Source organism: Papilio machaon, chromosome 3 (genome assembly GCF_912999745.1).
Source record: "Papilio machaon chromosome 3, ilPapMach1.1, whole genome shotgun sequence".
NCBI classification, from domain to species: domain Eukaryota; kingdom Metazoa; phylum Arthropoda; class Insecta; order Lepidoptera; family Papilionidae; genus Papilio; species Papilio machaon.
The window spans coordinates 5588731-5610609 of NC_059988.1; the positions used below are offsets into that span (position 1 = coordinate 5588731).

At 33.5% G+C, this 21879-nt stretch overlaps 2 protein-coding genes across 5 annotated transcripts in view; both read right to left on the reverse strand.

Annotated features, from left to right (window-relative positions):
- Nucleotides 1–427: 427 nt before the first annotated feature.
- LOC106721704 (putative uncharacterized protein DDB_G0281733) lies at nucleotides 428–4081 on the reverse strand. Of its 2 annotated transcripts, none has more exons than XM_014516739.2 (2): nucleotides 3796–4081; nucleotides 428–3270 (listed from the first exon to the last, which is right to left on the reverse strand). In XM_014516739.2, exon 2 carries the CDS (start codon nucleotides 3265–3267, stop codon nucleotides 913–915), a length of 2355 nt encoding a protein of 784 aa, XP_014372225.1. In that variant the 5' UTR covers nucleotides 3268–3270; nucleotides 3796–4081; the 3' UTR covers nucleotides 428–912. The 2 variants fall into 2 exon arrangements, with proteins under 2 accessions (XP_014372225.1, XP_014372226.1); XM_014516740.2 differs by lacking the exon at nucleotides 3796–4081 and having other exon boundaries at nucleotides 1384–1457; nucleotides 2485–3425.
- Nucleotides 4082–14519: 10438 nt separating this feature from the next.
- LOC123720934 (serine protease inhibitor 3/4-like) overlaps nucleotides 14520–21879 on the reverse strand; it is a 39354-nt gene continuing 31994 nt past the window's right edge. For all 3 annotated transcript variants that reach the window (XM_045686289.1, XM_045686293.1, XM_045686287.1), the window contains exons 9-10: nucleotides 15307–15432; nucleotides 14520–14865 (exon numbers count right to left, since the gene is read on the reverse strand). In XM_045686289.1, the coding sequence (XP_045542245.1) occupies nucleotides 14762–14865; nucleotides 15307–15432 (230 nt within the window). In that variant the 3' untranslated portion in view covers nucleotides 14520–14761. The remainder of the gene's footprint in view (nucleotides 14866–15306; nucleotides 15433–21879) is intronic.

Below are 21879 nucleotides of genomic sequence, written 5' to 3' on the forward strand. Positions count from 1 at the left end.
TTTTTATATTAAGGAATGATATCATCGCACTTCAGAAACAATTCGCACCTTTAAAGTAAAACCGTTACTAAACGAAATTATAAAATTTTACAGGAGAGCCAATATTAGAAAAAAGTCACCATTTTTTGTCAATAAAATCTGAGTGTAGGGTTCTTTAAGACATTTAATGAGGTCTTATTATAGATCTCTGTTTACATTATGACACGTGATTTACGAAAGTAATTTTTTTTTCATTTACAGTATTATTTATTTTGATTTATATTATTATAGTAACACTTTACCATTAATAATTTGTTCATTATGGTATATTACTATGAAATTACAGTGCAACTGATGTTACTAAATAGAAAACTATTAAAATTTCATAAATACAATAATATTATTTAACATTTAAATTAAAAATCATAAAGTTGGCATTTGCTGTGGTGTTATAATATTACCAAATAAAAAAACATTCCAAAATTAATAGTGTTTTATTATAATTTAAAGAGAGATCCATACAATCATTTGGCATAGTTATTTATCAATCAGTCTTGAGAAATTTGTACCTTTAAATCACAGCATGTACGTATCTTACTATATTAACTACTTGTTATGTATCTTATTACATTTTTACAATCAGTTTGACGAGGAACAAACCAATTGGAAATAGCATTTTACTTAATTTAACAAAGTTACAATCACAGCATTATTTCCCTATCCACAAAAGCTACTCAGGGCTAATCAAAGTTATGTTGACTTGTAGGTATCACTTAATTAGAATAATGAGGCAAACCTATTGCCATATAAAATGTTATATAAAAAATTAATCTCGTAAAAAACTTAAAAATAATGTTATACTTATTGTTTTTCTAAATCAATAATCATCAATAATAAGTTGTCTTATTACAATAACATCTCGTTTTAGTATTGCTAAAACAAGATGCTGTTGTAATATGACAATGCGTAACTCTGTGGTATTATATTACTGTTAATTAAACTCTTTAGGTCGCTGTTTTTTCTATCACTTAATTTTAATCTAGACTGATATAAAGGCTTCAACTGGAAATCTTGAAGATCAGTGCTAGTACGTGTTCGAGACGAACGATTGTTACGGAATTGTATTTCTTTGAAATCTGTATCCGAGTAGGAAGTTTTATAATAAATGCCAACGTGGTTGAAATCTTGATGTTTTTCAAATTTCATTATTTTAATGTCACTCATTTTAACTGTTCCGCCTTCAGTATTTTTTGAAAATTGAGCACCGCATATCTCTGTAAGATTTTTTATATCAACAAAGTCTGAATAGCACATTTCGGTAACATTGTAAGGATTGCCTTTCTTTCGTGCAGTTCTGATAATGGCCACGTATTGATCTGGTGTGTACACAGGACCAGAACGTAAGCACTTTTTAACGGCTTTTTCTATCACAGAGTGAACAGAATCGTTTTCGTTTTGTGTGTGCCCACTAATTAAATATTTGTGCGTAATAGACTTAATTTTAAGAACAGATAAGGCATATAAATACATAGAAAACATAAACTTATTCTTTTGCTGACCACAGCAATTATCAGAATAAAATGTGATTCGTAAATTATTGTCATTTATTTCTGATGCCCTCTTTGTCAAATACTTCCAAACACACGTTGCTATTTCGTTAGCTCCTCTTAATGCCTCGACCTCGCTCCAGACAAAACAATCACAATAGTCTTTCGCTAATTCACTTATAGTAAAATTACAAACATTGAGCTTACACTTGTAATATAAAGTAGAAACATCTCCTTTCGGAAGAGGCAACACTGCCTGGAGGTCATAACAGGCAACAATGTAGTTTTCCTTAACCATTGTTTTGTCATTTGACTTTTCCTGGCGACATAATTCTTTTTCAAGCTGGTGTTGGTCGTATCTGTTTTGTAATTCTATTGTTTTATCAACAGCGTTTTTAAAGCTAATGCATAGTTCGCACTGGTCTTTTTTAGGTGTGTGAAAGCCAATGTTGTAATCTTCATTAAACACTTTTCTATATGTATGAATTTTAGCAGCTTCAACACCATCACTCAAGCATTGTGTTTGGTAGTCGGTATAAAGATCTGTAAGGTTTTTACCCCCATCAATAAATTCACGAGTCGTTTGTTGTCTTACATAATGAGATTCAATTCTTGGGATTGAGTCTATGTGGTTTTTTATTCCTTTAATTATATCTGAGCTTATTTTGTACTGTTTTCCATGTTTACCCCTTTTTTCTTCTTCAATCGTTCCCGCTTGGTTCTTTTTTGCTATTACAGTTGCAATAGGTCGATTATTAATGGCCAATGTGTTCTTGAAGAATGTTTTACAGATACGATGCTTAATATTGTTAATCTCGAATGAAAATGAATGTTTGGGTCCTCTATTGCTATTATGTACTTTATATTGATACTTAGGTGTAATAACATTAATACACTTTGCAATATAATCTCTTTGTCTAGATAAATCTCCCATTTTCCAATAATTGTCAAAAATAATTTCTCTGTCTTCCTGTTTGATCAATTCGCTGCACTTTAGTCTACATTTTTCCCCACATGGGGGTCCTATCTGCTTCTTTGGCATGACTTTTTTTAACTGGGACACAGAAGTATATTGTTGCCCACTATTACGAAGTCTTTTAGCATCTTGCCTCACGGATGCTTTTGGAAATCCTTTACGCCTTCGTTTGTTCGGAGTTCTGTTTTGTTCTGGAGGACCCAAATTATTTTCTTCAACTAGTTGTACAGAGATACTATTTTGAGGAGTGGGGCTAAATAATACACGCCTAGGTGGGGTTGCTGGTACATAATCAGGATCACAATCTGCCTCATCAGGGGAAAAGTCCTTACCCGATTCAGACGCACTAGATGAAGATGATGAAGATGAACTTGTTGATGATGAACTTGAAGATGATGAACTTGAAGATGATTTCGAGCTAGTTGAATTGGATCTTGGTCTACTGCTAGGACCTGGTCTGGTAAGGTCTTCTTCTGGAGTTAATTCTTGAAAACCAGTACCGCTCAAATATGGATTTGGTATTCCGTCATCAACTGGTTGAACATCAGCTTCCATAGTATGACTAACGGACTGAGGTAGTGCTTGTTCTTGTAATAAAGAAGGAGATCTACAAGTATCGACAGTAATCGGATTTGCATCGCGTGAAAAATTATAATCCAGGTCGTCCATGGATATTAGTTTGGGGTTTTCAGTACTTACGGAATCTTTCTTAGATTCCATAGCCTCCAAAATGCGTGACAAACGTGGGTTCCGTAAATACGCCATGACCTGAAGCAAGTGGTTTTATTATTATTATCGTATAATTATTATGATTGACATTTTAACTTAAATAAATTTAGTTACTTTAAGTACAACTTTTATTTATATTAGTAGTAAAGTGATACTAAAAGAAATGTGTAACGTTATTATTAACTGTTTCATAAACTATGAAGTAAATTTTAATACTAGATGGAATTTAAACAAAATGTAATATTTTACTTCTAAAATTTTTATGCAAACTTACGTTACGTAGAGAAATAAACTGTGACTAACATAAATGTCCCACTATTGTAATTAAGGATATGATTTAATTTACTCTTTACTTATTGTAAAACTGTAACTAAACAAATGGTTACTCTTTATAGATAAACGTTATTGGAATAATACCTAAAAAAATAAAAAGCAAACTGTGAATATACAAACAGTAACATTTTATCAATGAAATTTTATTATGAATTGCGTAATTTCATAACACAAAAACTGTGTTTAAACAAATTGAAACACTTTTCCTATTAAAACAAATTAACAACTTACCTTTTCTGTGACTTACAGCCGTGTTTATCCAAATAATAACACTGTTACTTTAAACTTCCGTTATCACTCTTCTACGAACATGTTCTTACTGATATAGACACAATATTGTATTTCGCGAGCCGATCATAACTCGGTTTAGTAACGCTTTAATTTACCGCTAGGTGGCGTAAAATACAATATTTTACAAAAATGACAAGTTTATGTTGTAGTTTACGTATATTTTACATAGATGGCATTGATAACTCAATTCATGAAAATTTTCGTTTAGTAACGGTTTTACTTTAAAGGTGCGAATTTACTCGCAATTAGTCACCAGAACTTACCAATGTCTAAATGTTATACTCTCAATACGAAATACTGTGCCTGGTTTTCCTTCATAGTTGTAAGTTAAACCCTACAAAAGGGTAAGGGTAAAGCATAAATAACGCGTATAAAAAATATTGTACTTACCTATAATAATAAACGTAGGCATCGAAAAACATATTTTCGTCCCTTTTATTTTCAAAGAAAATGAGAGCGATCACAATATTATGTTTAGTATTCGCTACTGTTTTTGCAGTAGAAACCCGCGTTTACCGTGAAATTAATGCTCTTGGTCTTGCGCGTGATTGTAATCTAACTTCTCTTTTTTGTTTATTTACCTTTTTTTGTTTTTAATGAAAAGTTCAATGTGACATAAATTGTCTATGATATATTTGTTGTCTACGATGAAACGATGATCTCAGATGGGTGTTTTTCAGAAAAATTGACCCTGTGACGATCAGGAAAAATAATTTTGGTTTTACATGAAATTGTTCATATTGTCCCTGGTATGAAACAATTTATTATTAACTAGCTAAATGTGCTATTTAAATAATTATAAAACCATAAATATAAGAAATATTCAAGTTTTTCTCTCAGCATATGATGCAAAGTATTCCTGTGCGTCACAAAATATAATGAATCAGATATAAAACGACCAGGCATTGAAAGAAAACCAACGTATATTACCTTATAGATGTACTTAAAATCTTTCCATAAACATCAATAAGGTAGCATATTTCTATCATATTAATAAACAATCAGGGAAATAGTTTCATGTTCGTCACTTCTTTGACAAATGGCACTTGAAAAGTTGTCTTTACTAATGATACGTGTAACAAATTTAAAAAGTGAGCAAATTGAGGAATTTTTGGCTATAATAAAATACTGATAATTACGAAATAAACACTATAAAATGAAAAGTAGATATTTGAAAAACCATTTTTGTACTATTCAGAATATGGGACAGTGACTATTATGACAAGTGCGTTACGAATAGGAATAATTTGAGCAGTGTCCACACCACCACGTTTAAAAATACAATCACAAAGAAGTTAACGCTTTATTAACTTAAAATTATTAATGAAAAGTTTTAACTGCATTAAACTTTTTTATTACACATAAACGTATTAAAAGACATAGAATTATCAATTTGAGATGACATATAACCAGAGCTGGGCATTAACTCGTTAATCCGTTAATCGTTAATTAACGAAGTTAACATTTTGCTTAACGGATTAACTTTTAAGTTAACTTCAAAAAGTGTTAACGCTTTTGTTAACTTCCGTTAAACTCAACTTCCGTTAATAAAAGTCCGTTAATCGTTAAATTAGAAACTTGTAGACGTGCTGTCATTTTGTTTAAATTGAAGTGCCACGCCACGCTCGTAAGTTCAACTATGTTGGGCGACTGTCGGCGATTCGAATGGTGAACGAACGAGTTGATAATTGTTATTTGTGAAGTTCGCGTGCAAGTGTGATGCATCAGAGCGTCCGGGAAAGACGTGACCTACAGGGCAAAATCAAAAGAAGGTTCGAAAAAGTATATTTCATTACGAGTGTATAAAAGCACGAGTATGTAATAGCCCACATTCCAAACACTCTTCGTGCCTGCAATACGCCACTTTTTGAACAACCGTATTAAAACACTTTTTTACTCGTGCTTTTTCTTTAGCTTTTCCAAACTCGTGCGTTCTCTTTCCCAACTCTCAAAATAATGTCTGTTAAAAAGAAAAACCAACCACGAAGTTTTTACAAAAAAAAATCATTGAAGTTTTTATGTTTCATGCAAATATTTCTAAAAAGAAGCTCCTAATTTGTTACAATATCAGATTTAATGATTTGATTCAATGAATTAGGTTAGGTTTCATTTTATTACATCTCATTAAAATTAATTTTCATTTCATATCAATAAAAATAATCTACTGAAGACTTGGTTGTTTGGGCATAGTACCTTTTGCCTACCCAGAATGGCTGAAGAAAACAAAAAAAAAATCTGTTTGTATTCTTTTACGGTTGGCGCCATTTTCCAAACATTTTAGTTAGTTGAGTTTACTGTGTTTTTGTTATTCTATTAAATTGCTTCATTTTTTCGTAACTGTATCAAAAATAGTTGTTTAGTACACGTGCGAAATTATCATTACAACTTGTTCCAACTGTCAACCCTCACCTTCGGCTGCGCCTCGGCTCGAGTAGACATTTGTCGGAACTCTTTGAAATGACAGGCTTTCCGCACTCGTAATGAAATATACTATAATACATTCATAATTGTCTCTAATACTAATGTGTGCATTCTATAAATGTATAGTTAAATTACTATTTTAAAAAAGTCGCCACATAAGTGTGAAATTAGTATGTATAATTTTGGTATGGTTAACTGTTAACGATTAACTTTAACTTGCGTTAAAATTTCGAGAATTTAACGCTTTAACGATTAACGAAGTTAATTTTTTAATTAACGAATTAACGATTAACGAAGTTAACTTTTCGATTAACTGTGCCCACCTGTGCATATAACTTATATTATTACCAACTACCACAGGAGGCAGAGTCCTATTGAATTGTAAAAAATAATTTTTGTGGATCAATAAAACTTATTTTTTTTTTTATTATCAAGGTGATTATTTTAAATTTTTACTTACGAGATAATTATCACAATTACTTTAATCAATAGATGCAATAAACCTCTCTTTCTCTATTTCACGATTCTTTCTTTCATGCAGAAGTTTTTCGCGGTAATATCGTTTGAGACTAGTTTCTAACACCTATGTAATTTCTGTATTTTAATTGAAATAAAACTAAAAAATTTAATTAATAATTAAATTAAAATTTTAAAATATTTCACGGTATACTAAGCTTTACAATTCAAGTTCGTCACGATTTTGTTCCGATAGTATGTCACGTGACGCACAGGAAGTGACGTTTACATCCCACGAAAGTTTTAAAATTAAAAATAACTAATATTTTGTTAAATTAACTTGTTTTTAGCTTTATTAATCTAATAAAGGTTAGTTTATGTTTTATAAGCAATATGATAAAGTAAAGAATACGAGTTTATTTACCTTTTAAATACTGTCACTATCCAGAAAACTTTTTCTGGACGCCGAAGACACCAACACTTTCGTCACAGTTTTTGTTCCAATTGACGTTAAAAACAACAAAGGCGGTATCAAAAACGATCACAATTTTGCCAGGAAGGAAGAAAATACACAAATTAGTAGATTTAGTCTTATGTAAAATATCAAATTCACCGTGACGAAACGGGATTTTCCGGTACTAAGGTTTTCGTAGGTCAGTATTAAAATAGTTATATTTTTAAAATAACCATAAGTTTATCACATATAAACTTGAAAAGACACTTTAAGACATACAGAGACTATGTTCAAACACTTAAACATACTCAAAGACCAATATTCTACAAATGAGATGTATTTGAAGGTTTCGGAGAGTACTGTGGGACACACGAAATCTTCACCTCCTATTTTGCTTTTTTTTAAATAAAAAAATAAATATCCGCTTTTTATGACCCTTTATAATTTAATTCTATTTTAAAACATTTACCTAGGTCATATTAAATTTCACTTTTACATGTCCTATATAAGAAAATAAAAATGGTTAAAGTTGTGGGACAATCCGATTTTGCTAGGGTAATTTTTTGTGAAAAACACCCAGATTAAGAATACAAGTCTATGACACGGTAATAATAATACCGTGAGTGAGAGAGATACAGTTACACCCAATTACTGTGATGTGACAAAGACAGTGATAACTATCTTCTGTCCCTTTCTGCGTACCAGGCTTTGGTTTGTTTGGAACAAAGGTTGTCCCCAACAAACAACCTAGGTTATCCCAAACAAAGTTTGACATTCGTGCTATTTTTCGAAAATTATGAGTATTTAGTTGCTGTAATTGTGCAAAAATATTTTGATATTACAGTTTTAGTAAGATCAAGTGTATAAAACATGGTATACTGCTGTATTGTTGGTTGTAAAAGCCGTAGTGAGCGAAAAGAGAAAAACATAACCTTTCACTCGTAAGTATTGAAACTACGCACCTATTCACATGTATTCATACAAAATAAGGAAGAAAATACAAACTAGTTGTTCTTTACAGTCTTTGTAATAACTAATATGTTAAAATACGGGTAAAATCAGCTAAAATAAAATAGTATTTTTCGAACATTATGCGCCTAAACGCAGATGTCATTTGTGTCAAATAATATACTGTAGATCTGGGAAACAAGCGGCCATATTAAACTTTTTTTCAAATTGGTTGGTTATTACCCGTAAAAATAATACCACCATCTTGTTGTAAAATTACCCTGAATTTAGGGGAAATAAATTATAGTATGTATAATGTATATAAATGAAACAATTCACATTTTTTATACTATTTTCAACAGATTTCAAAAGGAGTTTTTAATTCTGGTATATGCTGTGTTTTTTAAATATTTGATACTTTCTTATCCCGTTGATTTTAAAGAGTATGCTTTTTAATTTGTCCCATGTAAATTTTGTTTCTTAGAAATTACAATCAAAATAGTTTAATATTAAGTAGTTTTACATGTAGTGTTCACTGTAATGATATACAGAGTAATTTAAAATTGTATGACTATAATATTGGTATGTTTTTTGTAGCTTTTTATGAAGACTTAGGGCTTCGTGCATATCGAAGAAAAACAGGACATCGTTTGAATGCTCGTCTAATGGACCTAAGACTGAAGAGATGCAGCGCTTTGTTGAAGCGGTACGCGGGAAAAAAATATCGGGAAATTCTTTTTTTGGAGTCACTCAAGATATCCTTGATTAAGGCAGCCGCCGATATTGACATGGACCTCGTGCTGCTATAGACGAATGGCCGAGCAGATTGAAGGCCTGTAACTCGTTAATCCGTTAATCGTTAATTAACGAAGTTAACATTTTGCTTAACGGATTACCTTTTAAGTTAACTTCAAAAAGTGTTAACGCTTTTGTTAACTTCCGTTAATAAAAGTCCGTTAATTCCGGAAGATTCGCACAGTTCTGCTAACCAAAATCATTATTCGTTATTGATAAACGCAATATTTAAATGTTCGGCTCCACTATGCTGTAAAACGTATAGTCAATAAAGGAGAAAGTGTAAGAAACGTGTACACAAAATAAATTTTGTTTAATGGACAATAAATGTATTGTGTACATCTGTACCTGTTATTTCTATTTTCACTGTTCCTGCCACAACCTTGTTACAGTAAAGTTTGAAACAATAACAACATCGCTCGCGACAATCGGATACGCTTCTAGAGTTTCCTCTCGTTTTTGTATTTAAGAAAACGCAGATGTGACGTAATTGTACCTCATGCGACCGTTTTGTCGTTTATTAATTGCATCCAAATATGGATAAGAAGTACTTGGGTATACAGGCTTATGTAAATAATAAGTGAAAAAACAATTAGGTTCAGTAAAATAACACATTATTGGTGTGCTCGGAGCAAATGTGGTCAGTAATGAATATCTGGGCATAGCAAATGTAAAATTTGTATTTAAACTATGGGATCGAACATTCGAACATAAAAGTAGAAGTGCAGTGAGCGACGAAACACTGGCGAAAGTCATGCCTGCTTTGCTGTAATCAATTCACCATGTGTCCATTAGATTCGCTTACAGATTTTCAAATCGAAGTTGACGAGTACACATTTTTAAACACATGCTCAAAGTGTACGAACGAGAAACAAACATAGGTGGGCACAGTTAATCAAAAAGTTAACTTCGTTAATCGTTAATTCGTTAAATAAAAATTTAACATCGTTAATCGTTAAAGCGTTTAATTTACGAAAATTTAACGCAAGTTAAAGTTAACAGTTAAAGTTAATTTTTGTTTATATTACGAGTATAAGGCGCAAGCGGGAAATGGCCATACGAATAATCTCCGAATCGTATGGACCGATTTTGTCGAGACTTTCAATAGAACTTAGGCTATTTTTTTACTGCGCTTACGAAATCTCGGGCGATCGCTAATCCTATCTATAGTTTAGTTATATAATATACTAAAATATAATTTAGACAATACGAGCGATGTACTAATGCCTGTACCATAATAATGACATAGCGTGCACTAGTTACACACACTTATATACTACACTGACAATGATGGACAATTGACTTTTTCAGTAAAATTTTTATGGACAATCCGACGTCACGGAATTAGAGAGCTAACTAAATTTAGACAAGACAAATTTTCTATTAAACAGTTAAGACATGTGATAATATTAAAAAAAAAAACAATCAAAACTTTTGTGCAGTATTTACATTTATCTGTTACTATATGCACCCGGATATTCATTTGCTCATACTCCAACAACTGAACATTTAATTTTATGTAAAATTTGGTAATATTTTTTTTTTTTATTTTAGCTAAGGACCCACGAACAGACTTATAATTTTTTACGTACTTTTTATTTATTAATATAGATTTATTAATAAAACTTCTAACATCAGAGGAAACTTATTATAACATTGATAAATAAACTATATAACCAATCCAGTGATACATCTCAACACATAAACCAATCAACTGAGATGCCTTCGATAACTTCTATCATCTAATGATCTATCGTCCGATCTATTGTTATATGTTAAATCAAGTTAAATTACTCTCAGTGTATAGAGCATAAGTTACACGACATAACGAAAACAACCGATCGCGGGTGATGTCTTCTCTCTTTCTTATCACCTATATAATCGTTATAGTTAATTAGTAAGAATATGTTTTGAATTATTTTCAACGACGTTCGATTAATTTTAAAATAAACTTTCGATATACGTAAAAAAATCGATGTGTTTTTGTAAAGGTCACTTGTGGCGACATTTCATATATCAAATTTAGTATAACACAGTTTAACATTATTTCACTAACATAATTATTTTATCTTTTTCCTCATTCTTTCTCGTTTTGTCGTATACTTTTTTTGTAAACAAACAAATTATCTTCGCTATTGTCTTTGTGCAGCGCACGTGCATCCCCGACCATTAGAAGGGTTGGGGCCATAAATCCATCGAGTTCGTTATCGTATTCTCTGTGCGGCTGTCCATTTGATCTTTTGTTCATATTTTTAAAATGTAAAATTATTTTTTGTTGACTATGAAGAAGCCCCAAAAAAACAAACGACGGTAATAAACACCTAAATTCCTTTTGTTTTTGAGGAACGTTTATTGCGTGCACATTTCGTCTTTCGAATTTTTAAAATTTATTTTTCATTGTTTGTTTCTTATCTACGCAATGACAAAAAAATCCTATTTGGACGCTTTTTCAAATGAACCATAAACTATTTTTTTTAAATATTTTTTGTTGTCTTTAAACTCCAAAATTAAAATAAACATTTTGTCAGCAACAAAGTTTAGTTGTATTTTAGGTACGACGTTGAAGAGTAATGCACTCTCGATTATTTTGATTGCAATTCAACGCAGAGTTTATCTTTTTTAATAGATTTTGCGTCTCACGTATAACAATTATTGTATTAAGAGTAAAGTGTTTTCGAACCTTATGTTGATTTTATAACAAAGTCTTGTTCTAAAAAAAGTGATGTTAAATAAATGAAAACCAGTTTTAATGTGAATAAAATGTAATAAAGACTTTTCGAGACATTTGTGTAAATATGAAATAATTAATAAACTTTGAAGGTGTCTAGCGCCTAAACTTCGCAATATTTGATGGAGGTAAGTTTGTTTAAATCGTCACTATTTTCTAACAAGGATTCTGTGGTACTCTTTTGATCACGTCTATCCCGGCCGCTCGGTGTATTGTATAACATGCATCACACTCGCTCGTTCTCGTTCTCTCTCGTTCTCGTTCACCATTCGACTCGCCGCCGGTCGCCGAACATAGCCGAACTTACGAATGTAGCCTGATGCATAATTTAAATAAAACGACAACACGTCAATAAGTGTCTATTGTAACAATTAACGGACTAAATTAACGGAAGTAGAATTTAACGGAAGTTAACAAGAGCGTTAACACTTTTTGAATTTAACTTAAAAGTTAATCCGTTAAGGAAAATGTTAACTTCGTTAATTAACGATTAACGGATTAACGAGTTAATGCCCACCTTTGGAAACAAACATAATAAAAATATCACAATAATCGCGGCACCAAACTGGACGCGAGTCGGAGCACCACTGCATCGCACAAGCAGCTGTAGAAAGTACGTTCTGTTCCGCATATTCAAAAGACTGGCTACTTACATACTTACTTACTTACTTACTTACCTCTTATATTTAATCAAATGTTGTTCAATGTTTCGGGTTAGTCCATTTGTTCTCTTAATAGCTAATTAATATGCTTTATAATCGCGATAACGTCCGTCACTTAAATACAAGGCGTACTATGATTTTGTCTAGCTATTATGATATACAATTTATTTTTATTGCAGAATAACGTTACTATATTTTTCGAAATTTATAATTTCTACATACTACATATTATACTTACGGCATCAAGTCAATCATTCCGACGAGCTAATAGAATTAAAAAAAAACGTAATGTACACAGAAAACCTAGTTTAGAAATTATTAATAGCCGCGTACCCACCTAGCGCATAGGCTCACGCGGCAGCCTCGCGAGCCAATGCCTCGGCTGGTGTGGACGTGCCTCGGCCTGCCTCGGGCGCGCGTTTGCTTGACCGAGCACTGCTCGGCCCCGATCCATCTGTTGTCGGTAAATTTGACGCGCTCAAAGGTGCCTCAGTGAGCGCTGTGCGTTAGGTGGGGACGGTTATGTTTTGGCTCGCGCGCGAAGCTACTTCAAGTTTTGTCTCTTGCCGTGTTTGTCTGCTGTAATTTTGATATCATGGGCAGTCAGGAGGAGTCCAGTAGGTTTTTTTTTGATACGTGACTGTTTTCGTTTCTTTAAACAATAAGCAGCTAGGAAAATAGCTGCAGCTGAAAATACACGACTGTCCATTACGAATACTCGCGGACTTATGATGGCTCAGCCTGCCTCGCGAGGCGGCCACGGCCACGCGGAACAAAACTACTGAGGCTGCCGCAGGAGCCAACGCTCGCGATCCGGACACCGAGGCTGCCGCGTGAGCCTGCGCGCTAGGTGGGTACGCGGCTAATAGTGAAAATAAGTCTAATTACCTAATTCTAATTTATGAATAGAACTATAATATAATAATTAGTCACGGTAGACGTTGAAACTATTCAAAATACTTGGCAGACTTCTTTGAATTGTTACTCATTTACATTTACTTACATCTAGGTAATTAGAAAAATTTATTTCAATAGCCGCGTACCCACCTAGCGCACAGGCTCACGCGGCAGACTCGGTGTCCGGATCGCGAGCGATGGCTCCTGCGGCAGCCTCAGTAGTTTTGTTCCGCGTGACCGTGGCCGCCTCACGAGGCAGGCTGAGCCATCATAAGTCCGCGAGTATTCGTAATGGACAGTCGTGTATTTTCAGCTGCAGCTATTTTCCTAGCTGCTTATTGTTTAAAGAAACGAAAACAGTCACGTATCAAAAAAAACCTACTGGACTCCTCCTGACTGCCCATGATATCAAAATTACAGAAGACAAACACAGCAGGAGACAAAACTTGAAGTAGCTTCGCGCGCGAGCCAAAACAACCGTCCCCACCTAACGCACAGCGCTGACTGAGGCACCTTTGAGCGCGTCAAGTTTACCGACAATAGATGGCTCGGGGCCGAGCCGTGCTCGGTCGAGGAAACGCGCGCCCGAGGCAGGCCGAGGCACGTCCACACCAGCCGAGGCATTAGCTCGCGAGGCTGCCGCGCGAGCCTGTGCGCTAGGCGGGTACGCGGCTAATGCTCAGTTATTTCTCCTTTGTAAGCACCAGCAATTATTGTTGTAGCTTTTGATACCATAATTAAAATAAGAAAGGGACAATTTGCTACGAATTCTGTCCCAACAGCAGCAGTCATCCTCAATACAAGAACCCCTGGGAAATTATATCTGTTAAGTGTGCATTGTTCCAAAGTCAACGGAAGACATCATACTAATATTATAATGGATGGATGGAAAAATGGATGGTTGTTTGAAGGTATCTTCAGAATGGCTCAACGGATTTTAATGAAATTTGGCATAGATATGAAACATAACTAGTCTAAAAGAACACGTAGGCTACTTATTAAGTTTTTTTTATTCCGCGTGAATGTAGTCGCGGGCGACAGCTATATATAATAACTGTCATTTAACTCTCTGCAAAGTATACTTCCCCAACAACTTTGACAAGGAAATGTCAAACACGCATCCACTCACCCCCCCATTGATGTCATCAGTCAGTATCTAACATCAACTCATACTATATTAAAGTTTATGTTAAGGAAGTCAAAAGTAAACGCAAGAGTTATAAAATAAAATATTTATTGAATAATAATACACAAATAAATAAATAAAAATCTTACAAATGTAAAAGCTAAGCTCACACTGTCTTCTTACTATAAGTACACTTTCTGGTTTCGATGAATAGTTAATAAAAATCTGCTTAGATATTGATATAACAAAATTATAGTAAGAATAAAACGTCATCAGTTATTTTGAAAGCACGATTGTTTATTGATATATAATTCTAAACAAAAAAAAGGAGATTCCAGATATACATTAAAACTAGTTAGGCCTCAGCGGCGTTCCGACAGTATTCGCACACGCGCGTTACTCGTTTTATGTCTCGCGGCTCACTGCCAGTGCGGGTCATTCCGACGGGCGCGCATTCGGGCGGATCTTCGGGACGTCCACGGAGCACGTCTAATCGGTAAGGTAGCGTGATTTGAACGCGGTGCTATAAAATATTAAATAATATAAATGCAAATTCAATTTTAATTCTTTCAAGTTTAATTTAATCGAATTTTAGTTATTTGCAGTCATCGTATTTATAATTCTAGACAATATAAATGAAAAAATGCAATCTGTGATTGTAAAATTTGTAGATATGTTTTGTAAGGATCGTTACAATATTATATTTAAGAAATATCGGAGCTCTACATTATTCAAAGTTAACACGAATAAATCTCTAAACAGCACAACGAGTTAATAAAATGAAATAAATTTCTGCATATTTTTTAAATGTGTTGTTTATTGAATTTAAATTACGTTTGTCATGTCGTATAAATTTTGTCCAAAAAAGTGTTCACGAATAAAAAAATTATTAATACTTTTGTTACAAGCTTACTTACAAATTATAAATTAATAAATAATTTAGATAAAAGCTTTTAAAAATTACCGCGTTGCGTTGCCATAAAGTAGGGAGTGTCATCGACAAGTATGACAGTTAGGAAGGGCCTGTCGGCGTCGAAGCGCGGTACAGGGGGCTCCATGAAGAAAGCAGACAAAGGCATGCACATCATTTCTGTAATACAAGCACCTTGGGTTAGTACACGTATCGACAAACGAGAAATTCAACAAAATTGGATCGTAGATTTAACCCTTTAAAAAAACATAGCCGACTTCATAAAAAAAACAATCTCAAACAAAATGCACTAAAAAGTAAGATAAAAAACAATCTCAAACAAAATGCACTAAAAAGAAACAAAATAATGTCATGAAAACTTCTTTCTTTCTTTCTTCTCTCTTTCAAAAACCCTCTAAACTCTAAAGAAAGTTCTATTCTTTCTTGTAACATGTCTATATTGTATAATTATTGTTATTTCGCAGTCGGTGTCGGCCGAAGTAAATATAATATTATACATTTTATATTTGAGATGCATTAGACATACTTACGTTTATGTCCCTACTTAGGCCGAAACCGACTCCAAAATAACAATAGTTATACAATATTTATACAATATAGACATGTTACAAGAAAGAAGAGAACTTTCTTTAGAGTTTAGAGGGTTTTTGAAAGAGAGAAGAAAGAAAGAAAGAAGTTTTCATTACATTATTTTGTTTCTTTTTAGTGCATTTTGTTTGAGATTGTTTTTTTTATGAAGTCGGCTTTGTTTTTTTCTTAAAAATAATTAAATATTTCTCGTATTTTAGTGAATTTGAAGTTCGATTACAAATTTCCTTAATACGTATGAGGACGGAAACAAGACAAATAAAGAAAAGGACTTTCCTATTTAATATGTTTAATATGTGTGTACTTCAATTCAAAAACTAATTTAGAATGCAGCAGATAACCTCTCAACCTTTAAACAATGAAATAATTATCAAAATCGGTATACTAATTGACAGAGCTGGGCATTAACTCGTTAATCCGTTAATCGTTAATTAACGAAGTTAACATTTTGCTTAACGGATTAACTTTTAAGTTAACTTCAAAAAGTGTTAAAGCTTTTGTTAACTTCCGTTAAACTCAACTTCCGTTAATAAAAGTCCGTTAATCGTTAAATTAGAAACTTGGAGACGTGCTGTCATTTTGTTTAAATTACGTGCCACGCCACGCCACGTTCAGCTATGTTGGGCGACTGTCAGCGACTCGAATGGTGAACGAACGAGTTTATAATTGATATATGTGAAGTTCGCGTGCAACTGTGGTGCATCAGAGCGTCCGGGAAAGACGTGACCAACAGGACAAAATCAAAAGAAGGTTCGAAATAGTATATTTCATTACGAGTATATAAAAGCAAGAGTATGTAATAGCCCACATTCCGAACGCTCTTCGTCCCTGCAATACGCCACTCTTTGAGCAACTGTATTAAAACACTTTTTACTCGTGCTTTTTCTTTAGCTTTTCCAAGCTCGTGCGTTCTCTTTCCGAACTGTCAAAATAATGTCTATTAAAAAGAAAAACCAACCACGAAGTTTTTACAAAAAAAAAAAAAGAATCATTGAAGTTTTTATGATTCATGCAAAAATTTCTAAAAAGAAGCTCCTAATTTGTTAAAATATCAGAGTTAATGATTTGATTCAATGAATTAGGTTAGGTTTCATTTTACTTCACCTCATTAAATTTCATTTTCATTTCATATCAATAAAAATAATCTACTGAAGACTTGGCCGTTTGGGCATAGTCCCCTTTGCCTACCCAGAATGGGTGAAGAAAACAAAAAAAAATCTCGGTTTGTATTCTTTTACGGTTGGCGCCATTTTCCAAAAAAATTAGTTGAGTTTATTGTGTTTTTATTATTCTATTAAATTGCTTCATTTTTTCGCAACTATATTAAAAATAGTTGTTTAGTACACATACGGTACCGTCATTATAACTTGTTCCAACTGACAACATTAATTGTCGGAATTCTTTGCAATGACAGGCTTTCCGAACTCGTAATGAAATATACTATAATTCATTCATACTTGTCTCTAATACTAATGTGTTATAGAATGTATAGTCAAATTACTATTTTAAACAAGTGTCGCCACAATAAGTGTGAAATTAGTATGTATAATTTTGGTATGGTTAACTGTTAACGATTAACTTTAACTTGCGTTAAATTTTCGAGAATTTAACGCTTTAACGATTAACGCAGTTAATTTTTTAATTAACGAATTAACTATTAACGAAGTTAACTTTTCGATTAACTGTGCCCAGCTGTGCTAATTGAAAATTAACGAACTAATACATCGTGCCTTTAATTTGGTCCAGCCACGCGCCGCAGTAGCATTTTTCGGATGGGCGTAGTTTTTAATTATTTGGTATCTTCCAAACTATTGGTCAGAATTATATAGCTTGAAAGGCTAATGTAATCTGCATTTAATACTCTAGCCTTCATACATATTTATTTGGATAAGGATTCATATCGAATATTCAGTACTCACGCGATCGCCGTTAGATAAGCCCACCGCGCTAAGTGAGTGTCCCGCAAATACCCACATTTTATTATTATGGCTAAATGTGCTGGTTGTAATAAAATTTTGACCAAAAAGAGCCCTATTTTGGAATGTAGTAGATGCTAAAAAGTTGTACACGTCGTAACACAATGTACGGGTCTAAGTGCAAAGCAGTTAAATGCCCTTAAAGCCGCAGAAAATCTGGAATGGGTATGTAATGTACCGATTGCAATTTAAATTGCTCACGTAGAAAATCTTACGGTATGTTACAAGACGACGAAGAAGACGAAGAGGAACATATCCAAACACCGGAAGCGTCAATTAATATAAAAAAATTAGTGGAAGACATTAAAAATGAAGTTTGTAACACCATTTCACGCGAGTTGCAGTCGCTGAGCAGCGCAGTGCAGTACTGCAGTGAAAAAATTGATGAATTCACTGAGTCGCTTAATACAATCTCAACTAAGATGAAAGAAGTGGAGAGGAAACAGAAAAATATAGAAAATAGAAATATCTATCTAGAAACAAAATTCGAAGCCCTCGAACAAAAATTTACCGAAATTGAGCAACACCACCTTGGGGATACAGTTGAGATTGTGGGAATCCCGGACTTAAGTGACTTAAAACTAAACGAAGTTATTCAAAATATTGCTGAGAAATTTAAGGCGCCTAAACATGACATTATATCCATTAAACGACCTGCGTTGCGTAGACCAGACCCCAGACCGGTCCTCGTCAGGCTACGGGATGACGTTACTCGCCAACGTTTCCTCACAGCAACACGCGAGACCATCATCACCGCAGCGGACATAGTACCAGGACTGACAGGAACGTCGGCAGCCCAAAAAATAATTGTACGTGAACCACTTACACCGTATTATAAACACTTATTATGGCAGACTAAACAAGAACTTAAAGATAGTTACAAATATATCTGGTTTAAGGAGGGCAAAGTGCTAGCACGAAAAAATGAAAACTCAAAAATATACAGATTAAGAACCGTTATAGATATACAAACACTTTTGTCTAAAATTATAACCGGAATGAAATGAAAAGAATATAACCGGAACAATCCAACATTTCTACAGATCTCACAAAGTTTTTCTGAGAAAAATACACATTAAGAACTAGTAACATTTTAATGACAAGAACACACAATGAAAAAAAAAATTAACCATAAATGATTGATTTTGATACTATTAAAAGACGATATCGGGAGTATATTAAAACAAGTACTACTGTTAAATAATAATAAAAAAGGATATAGTGAGGTGGAAAACATGCATACTAAATTATAGATTTATTTGTGACTCTATTAAGTGTTTTTTGAACTTTTTAGCAAAAACTGGGTGTGACGCAACTTAGTTTAGTTGTGGCGGGAGATCATTCCAAACTTTCGAGGCTGCGAATTTAAAACCACCACTAGCGCCGATAGTTTTATGCTTTGGGAATAGACTTATATCTAAAGACTCACTGGGCAAAGTTAAAAGTTGCGGAACCTCGCAGATTTTTAGTTATTGAATAAAAAAAAAACTTGTGAGCCGTCATGGGTCGCCTGGCAGATGTGAAACATCGTGTGTGTACAAGTAATATGCATAAAATATTAAATATTATAATTAAATAAATGATAATGATATTGTTAATGATAAATACAATGATAATAAATAATATTAAATATTATTAAATATGATTAAAATAATGTATATCTATATATATAAAAGAAAGTCGTGTTAATTACACTATTCACTATTCACTTCCCGCGCGAGTGCAGTGACGAGTAGATGTGTCAGTCAAGCTCTAATATTGCAAGCAAACACCAGTGTAAACATTTAATTTAATTGATGTGAAATTACGTTGAAGTGAAGTGAACTAAAAATACAAGAAAAGTAAGTGTGATATATAGTGACTATTACATTAGTACAACATCTTTAAACTGTATTTTTATGAATTGAAAACATTAATGTGACTGAGAGTAAACATCAACGGTTCTCACGAATACCCTGCACTAAATCTTATATTCCGCCGAGTTCAACAGTTGTCAACATTACAATGTTCGCAATAAACACATACTACTATTGATAAATATACTTTCTAAGAAAAAAGTAATCACTGCACATTTGGCATTCCCTTTGTTTACATTTTACAATAAAAGTTCAAGCCCTTATTCCACGTATACAGGCTGATCTAAATAAAAATTAAACAAAATATTCACTCACGTCGATTGATCTTAATATAAGGAATACTAATAATGCCACTAAAGGGGACGCCACCTAAATCGCCAAATGTTGCCACACTAGATGTGCACCCGTTGCAGACACATAGTCAGTCCGACCCGTCTATATGTGTAACGCATAATCCTGAAACTATAACTACTAAAACCATGCAGAGAGTTAAACGAAAAAGAGACCGATCGGCAGAACAATCAGAACTTGATGATTTTAGAACCACTATCATGGATATACTCAAGGAGTTGCAGTCTACTGTGAGCGAAATAAAAGAACAAAATGTCAAATTGCAGGAATCAGTTGACTTTACAGCTCATAAATACGATGAAATATTAACAAAAATGAAGCAAATGGAGGAAGCAAGAAGAGAAGATAAAAAATATATACTTTCATTAGAAAACAAAATTGACAAATTAGAACAGCAAAGCCGCGCTACGAGCGTGGAAATCAGAAATTTACCTAAAAGGAATGGTGAGACCAAACAAGATTTATTAGATACCTTGAATGACATCTATAAAGCTATTAAACTACCGCAACAAGTGTCTGACGTGAAAGATATATTTAGAAACAATAACAAAACTTCTACCCCGACAGTGATTGTTGAGTTTGGTACAGTTAAAAATAAAGAGTTCCTATTACAACATGATGCTGTCCTCCTAATAACTCAAAAAATTACTGACTATCTGGAAAATGGAGACAAATGTATAGGAGTCTTTTTAGATCTCCAGAAAGCGTTTGACACTGTTTCTGTGAAGGTCCTACTGGCGAAGCTTGAAAACTATGGAATAAGAGGAACAGTCTTATCATGGTTCAGTGACTATCTGTCAAATAGAAAACAGAAAGTAAGAGTCGGATCTGTGATCAGCGACTCCGCTAGTGCTTCCTACGGTATCCCGCAAGGCAGTACACTCGGGCCTACCCAGTTCCTTATTTATATAAATGATTTATGTGGAATGAGCCTCCAAAAAGCGGACTTACTAATGTTTGCAGATGACACCGTCATTCTTTTTCATGATAGTTCATGGGAAACTGTTCAGGATGCTGCAGAAAAGGGTCTGGCTACTGTTACAGGATGGCTAGAAAAAAACCTACTCACTCTCAACACCTCGAAAACTAAAAATGTACCATTTTATAAAACATCGCGATCAAAACCACCAAACAACTTTTCTATCACAATACACGAAGCCCCTTGTAACAGACAGCCATCTCCAAGTCAGGATTGTGTATGCTCAAAAATTGAACGCACAAGCACATTTAAGTATCTTGGTGTCACGCTAGATGAAAATCTTAACTGGAAACACCACGTAAATACAGTGGCTAAGCGTATCAGAAGACTTATTTTTATATTCAGAAAACTACGAGCGGTTGCCGACTATCACCTTCTAACTAAAACTTACAAAGCTCTTTGCCAGTGTCTAATTAACTACTGCGTATGCTCTTGGGGTGGTGCTTCGAAAACTTATATTCTAGAAGCAGAACGTGCCCAACGAGCTCTTCTTAAGGTTATGTTCAAACTGCCTCTCAAACATCCCACTGACGACCTTTACAGGAAACATAAGATATTGAGTATTCGCAAAACATAGATATTTGAGTGCGTCAAGGCTCTCCATAACAATAAAACTAGTAAAACAACTACAAAAAGCAAGAGAATTCATAGATTTAATTTGCCAGCTGTTAAAAGTACACTTGCTACAAAACATTTTAATTTCCTTGCTCCCTACTTATATAATATTCTAGATAAAAAATTCAATATTAGAAACCTGAAAGCATACCATTTAAGAAAAATTACTAAGGAATGGTTGAACGAGATGGATTACAATACCTGTGAAAATTTGTTTCAATTTAATGTCTAGATTATTACA